At 45.1% G+C, this 6,470-nt stretch overlaps 1 protein-coding gene across 1 annotated transcript in view; it reads right to left on the reverse strand.

Annotated features, from left to right (window-relative positions):
* APITD1 (apoptosis-inducing, TAF9-like domain 1) overlaps positions 1–6,244 on the reverse strand; it is a 7,525-nt gene extending 1,281 nt beyond the window's left edge. The window contains exons 1-3 of the mRNA XM_006766803.2: positions 6,060–6,244; positions 5,348–5,381; positions 1,000–1,066 (exon numbers count right to left, since the gene is read on the reverse strand). Coding sequence (XP_006766866.1) covers positions 1,000–1,066; positions 5,348–5,381; positions 6,060–6,237 — 279 coding nt within the window. The 5' untranslated portion in view covers positions 6,238–6,244. The remainder of the gene's footprint in view (positions 1–999; positions 1,067–5,347; positions 5,382–6,059) is intronic.
* Positions 6,245–6,470: the final 226 nt, after the last annotated feature.

A 6,470-nucleotide genomic window follows, 5' to 3' on the forward strand; every position in this document is an offset into this window, starting at 1 on the left:
AGCACCACCGGCACCTTACCTACTGTACTTGGGAATCATCTCATCCTCAACCTTGACGTAAACTTTGGAGAAAGAATGTTAGAAGGGCAAAGGCCCAAAAGAGTCCAGTAGAAACAGCACTCTTCAGGGTTTAGAAAGTCAAGTTTCAGCTGTCAACTGAGAGCTTCACATTTAACTGTGGAAAGTTACCAACTCCAGCTGCCTGGTTTGTAAAATGGGCTAATGACTTGTGTTGTTAATCCTCGGAGGGCGGTTGTGAGGCTTGGATGGCATGATAAATATTTATTTTTTAAAAACCCTATAAAAAGTTAATTGCTGCAGAAATTCACTCAACAACTGCTTATTGAGCACCTACTGTGTGCCCGTCTTTAGTCTGGCACAGCAGATGGACCAGAGAAGAAAGAGGCAGAAATCCCTGTCCTCGCGGAGCTCACATTGTGGGGAGGAACAGAAAGTATTTTAACTGCTGGGATCGGACTAAGTGAGGGAACCTCGTAGGGCGTCCTGGATCTGCCGTCAGCACAGCCACTGGGCTGGGGGGATCACAGCGTCCCCTGTAAACGAGGACGTGGTCAAGATGACTCCCAGCCTTCTTTGGAAAGACAGACTATTTCCTGCCCGTCCTGGCTGTCCCGATATTCCTTCCATACCTGGGCCCTCGGAAAACTGAGGGCACCATCAACTATCCCCATTCACTCTAGCCTGGGCCCCATCGCTGACATCACGCTGTGAATGAAACATGGGACCAAAGTTTTGAGATATTACAAAAAGGCAAACTGTGAAATCCAGAGAGTGCTGATTAGAAAATTTCAAATTGGCTTGGCAAGATCCATCTTAATGAAAGGAAGACTATAAATTACAGGCAGGTCTGAACGGTTCAACCATCTCTCGTTTTTAATGCAAGGTGCCCTGGGGAATCACTTCATGGCTGCAAGTGATTAATTGGGAATAATGTATTCTGATGGGAAAGGGGAGTGAGGGAAGAAATTCATCTCTCACCAGTGAATTACTCCTCCTGGCTAAGAGCTTCACATCTTCCGTGTTAATTGTGCTTCTTTTCGCATGTCTGTAGAAAGGGCAGAAACAATTCACCAAAATGTTTGGTATTATTTAAAGTTTTGATGAAACACAAAAGTTCATGGTCAGACTTCAGGCTAGCAAGGATCTCTAAGTAGCCCATCTTTTCAGATTAAGGTCATTAAGCAACAGAGACACAAAAATGAATGAAGTGACTAGAGAGACCGAGAGAAAGCCAAGCCCATCTGCCCACCTCCCCTGCGGGTGCCTGAGGAATAGAAGCGCGGCCAGGAGCCCGAGGCATTCACCTTCCGCAGGACCTTGGTCACCATGGTCACAGCAAACACCACAGAAAAGCAAGGTGACTGCACCTCCAGTGAAAAGCAGGAACGCAGTCTCACAACACACAGACCGCCTCTGCTTAAGAGACATTAAGTAGAAGAATAAAGAGAATTTCCGTGAGGCCTGGCTTCTCTCAGATCAGATCCTGAAGCTCTTCTCCCAGGACTAACTTACAGCAAAGAGCCTGGGCAGATGTCTCCTAACATCCCACTTCCCCTCAAGGAGGTGAGGGGCTCCCTCGGCAAGAGCCTGGTTAGAACAAAGAACATTCTTTAAACCAGAGTCGTTTCTTGCTTATAACTTGGATTTAAATTCTCAATCCAATCCCCTATCTTTGTTTGGAAAGGTGATTTGAGCCCCGGCCAGGTCACTCAGCAGGTTAGAGCATCGTCCTGATATGCCAAGGTTCAGGGTTCGATCCTGGGTGAGGGCACATATAAGCAACCAATGAATAAATAAGTGGAACAGATAGATGTTTCCTTCCCTCACTCCCTTTCTTCTTCCTCTCTCTCTCTCTTTCTGTCTAAAATCAATAAACCATTTAAAAATTTAAGGTAATTAGATAATAAGCTCTATTCAATAATTTATAACTCTACACCCTTTCTTGCCATTTCTAACTTCCTTCAAAAATAAATAGGAACTGTGTACATAGGAATAAATTGGAATTTTTGTACTCCTAAGTGGCCAGCACATAGTAGTCAACACTAAATATCTGTTGAATTACAGATAAAGTCACACAGAAATTAGACTCCATAATTTGGTCAAATTATTCCTTCCCATGCTGCTAAATGTGCAAATATTACGTGTCATTTTATCATGATGGACAATAGCTGCCTGTCCTGAGATAATGTCCATTTCAGGAGATACTTCCAATGAGCCACCTGCAAGGACCACGATAGAGAGGGGGAGTCAGCCAGGTGACACAGCAGCAGCCACAGCGTGAGGCCACTCCGCTGACGTCCTGGGTGGAGGATGTTAAGTGCCACAGCCACGTGTGGCCCTCGCCTCAATCACACCGTCAGGCTGCCCTGTCAGTATTTCATTCTTGGTGAAGTGCAGTAAAAGGAAGCAGCACACTGAACTAGTTCCAGAGTAAAGTTAGCTTATCTCTTCACAAAGAATTGTTTAGGGAACAACAAAGTCCTCTCTACCACTCGGCTCATCTAGTGTCTCTGCCACGTGTGGTGTTGATACTTTCCTCCATGGAGGGGCGGGTATGTTCTATGCCGGTCACTCTACACCAGACACTCCTAATTCAAACTCCTGACTCCACAAAACTTCTAGGGAAAAGAACAAAGCCATGTTTCCTATAACACTTTTAGGTTTTAAAGATTATTACCGCCAAAACCGGTTTGGCTCAGTGGATGGAGCGTCGGCCTGCGGTCTGAAAGGTCCCAGGTTTGATTCCGGTCAAGGGCATGTACCTGGGTTGCGGACACATCCCCAGTAGGAGATGTGCAGGAGGCAGCTGATTGATGTCTCTCTCATCTATATTTCTAACTATCTCTCTCCCTTCCTCTCTGTAAAAAATTAATAAAATATATATTTTTTAAAAAGATTATTACCACAACTAGATGCCCAGTGCACAAAATCTGTGCACAGGTAGGGTCCCTAAGCCTGGCCAGCAATCAGGGCCGATCGGGGCCTCCTTCATTCAGCGCCACTCCCTGGTGGTCAGTGCACATCCTAGCAAGTGGCTGAACTCCCGGTTGGCCAACTCCCAAGGGGACAACTTGCATATTAGGTTTTTATTATATAGGATGTTCCTAGAATTTACTTACTACAGAATATCTTCTTCAAAGCATTTCATCTGTAACACATTAACAATACTAGGTGACTAGAGATTTCAGAGCTAAATAAGAAAAATTCATAAATTAAGATGATTTTCCCAAGTTTATAGGTGAATTGGTTATTTAGAATTTAAATGTATTTTCTCACATAAACAATGGTTAGGTTCCCAGCCAGCCTACAAAAATTACTCAACACTTGCAGAACTCTGATTACTATGAGAAGCCTAAACAGCACATATTTCAGACTTCTCAGAGTAACCATAGTTCCAGAAGTAGAGCCTGGGTGAGGGGGAAAACTCAAAGCCCAGGACAAACAAAGCTGACCTCTGGGGACATCCATTTTATTCAGTGATGACCTTTAAAACAGAATTTTTTTATATGAGAGCAAACAGGAATATTATGAAAACCAACGTAAAATTAAGACAAAGGCTGAGTCTTCAAAGAACATTTGCTCTTGCATCCACTCGGGGTGCTGGGAGGGAGTCTGAGGGGGCAGTGAGTGCACACGTGGACACGGCAGAAGCTGCTGCTTCTTGCAGTTAGTGCAGCCTCCGCTGGGGTCACCGGGACAGCAGCAGCTGACAGCCATACACAGATGCTTTCATTTAGACCAGTGGTTCTCAACCTTCTGGCCCTTTAAATACAATTCTTCATGTTGTGACCCAACTACAAAATTATTTCCGTTGCTACTTCATAACTGTAATGTTGCAACTGTGATGAATCGTCATGTAAATATCTGATATGCAGGATGGTCTTAGGCGACCCCTGTGAAAGGGCCGTTCGACCGCCAAAGGGGTCGCGACCCATAGGTTGAGAACCGCTGATTTAGAAGATGATGTCCTTCCTTGTGGAGCTTCCAGTCTGAGTGACACACACACCACTTTCCCCCCAGGACCAGACAAAGAAATCAACCTTTAATGTGATTATAAAAACAGGAACTGAACGCTCAGTGATTCAATGCTAAATATTTCTAACTTCTTTTTTATTTCCAATATTGTTGCAGAAGCATTTAAAAATGTTCATTGCTCTGTCCCACAGCTAACACCGAAATGGGGGGGGGGGCACACCAGCGGCGAGCAGAGGCCAGAGCTGCTAGTACGAACCCTCAGTGCTCGGCCAGTCCGGCACCCCAGCACTCCTGCTGTCCGAAGGGCAGCGTGCTGCAGTGAGAAACCTCCTATTCACCACGCTTCACGTTCAGATCAAATCTGCCTACTTATTTAGACTTTTGTGTCTCCCTTTCAAATAAAAAAAGAGTTTATTTAAAACATTTTTTAAAAAGAGAGAAAAGAAATGGCAAGCAATGGTGGTAAGTGCATTTCACAGGAGACAGAGGGGTTGGGGATAATGGGCCACACATATGGGGCAACCGCCTGAATTAACAATGAATAAACCACACGAGCTATCAGTATCCCATAATATTATCTTACCCTTTTGGCCAAGTTGAAGAAGCAGTTTTAGGGACTCATATATACAGGAATAGGAAAGATTTAGAGCCTGCCCTCTGAGAACCTATGCTTTAATTCATTCAAAATATTCACCCGAGAAACAAAGAGCTACTAGGAGCAAGGTGAAAAGTATGGGGTGTGAGAGGCTGGCACCAAATCAGAAGTGGCAGCAAATGAGAAAGCTTTGGCCCTTTCAGGCCTTAGTCATTCAAATTGCTTCATAAAAGCAATTCATTGCAATTGTTTTCAATTACTTGAGGTACTAATTGAAGAGATGAGCATAAATCACCTGTAAAAGCTAAAGCTTTACCAGCTGAAAGCAAGTCACCCTCTTTTCAAGGAGTGTACAGCTCACTCGGAACAAGCCAGCGGTGGACGGTGCTGTCATCCGGCCACCTGCCAGCAATCACCGCCTGGCACACAGTGCAGCCTGGCCTGGCACGGGGACCAGACCCTACACCCTCCTGCGGAAATGGTCTTAAAAGCCCCGCACATTCAGAGTCCCAGAGACATCATTCATGCCTTTTAAGCCTAGAACTGATAAAAAAATACTTGGAAAATTTCAAAAAAAAATGCAAAATCAAGCCTGAATGGACGTGATTAAAGCAGATGTTATATTCCTGTGGAATCGTGATTAGAGATGAGCCTCCACAAAATGCAAAACAAACCTCTCCTGAAATATACTACCAGCTGGAGAGGATCAATAGAATGTAACAAACACAGTAGCAGGAAATCAAGCTCTGTACCCACCTTGCAAACATTTCAAGGTCTTTGGCAAAACTTTCTGAAAGAGAAAAAGAGACGAGCTTCAGCGACCCTTATCTCAGTCTTATTTCAGGAGAAAAGGTGAAATCTCTCTCGATTTCTGCAGTAAGTACAGTAACTGATACAACAACCCTCTCCAGGTGAGAGGAGGCACTGCAGGCGGCCCCACTGCACAGGCGCCTGGAGCCATTGACTCACTATGACCTCCTTGTCCTTCGGCACCTTGACCCTTTATTACAAGCTTCCTGGTAGTTGTGGCTGCACCTTCATTCCTAGAAACTATCCCTCAACTTTACATTTTGCTACAAGTTAGGGCTTGGAGGACATTAATTTCCTGTGAAGTCAAGCAAATACCAATGCCACAAGTTCACCTGTCAAATAAACTATGGGCGATATAAAAATGTTATAAAGCGAGGAAATAAAAAATTTAATGTCTAAAAAAAAATTTAGTGTCTAATGTTCCAGGCAGTTTAAAACACAATAAAATAAAGGTGCTAATGCCCCAGTGTTAGTGTAATAGAAAAAAATAGTTCTTCCATAAACTAAGTCTGACAGCCAGGAAAAGAACTGTGTCATGAACAGTGTCGGTGATCATGTGCTACCGGTGGTGACACACCCAGGGCACCCACCCACACAGGTCTCTCAGGCAAACACCCCCGGGGCCCTATCCACACGCAGGGAGGCCGGGGCTTCGTACCGCACTGCCGGAAGGCCACCTCCGAAATCGCCGCGATGGTCTGTCTGCTGAGCTGCATCTCCTTGTCCGAGGCGACCTCCTCGCAAAGACAGCCCACGGTGTAGTGGACGGCCGCCTTCAGCCTCTGAAGCAAAAACCAAACACCTCGTGGGGAGGGTGCAAACAAGACCTTTCCCATCTTAACAAATTAAGGCCAAGGAGAGGGTCTGCCCAGCCCACTTCCTGCAGCACGTTCCCTCACAGCTCAGTGACTTTCGAGTGGACTAATAAATTAATGAGGGCCTCTGGAGTGTGACTTGTAGAAACATTACTTCCTGGTTAATGGCTATGATTTAGGTCAAGTAAAGACAAGGAATCAGACGGCAGGTCAGCGGGGAGAGAGGTCAGATGGCACTTGCAACGGATCTGCGT

Source organism: Myotis davidii, unplaced genomic scaffold (genome assembly GCF_000327345.1).
Source record: "Myotis davidii unplaced genomic scaffold, ASM32734v1 scaffold299, whole genome shotgun sequence".
Lineage (NCBI taxonomy): Eukaryota > Metazoa > Chordata > Mammalia > Chiroptera > Vespertilionidae > Myotis > Myotis davidii.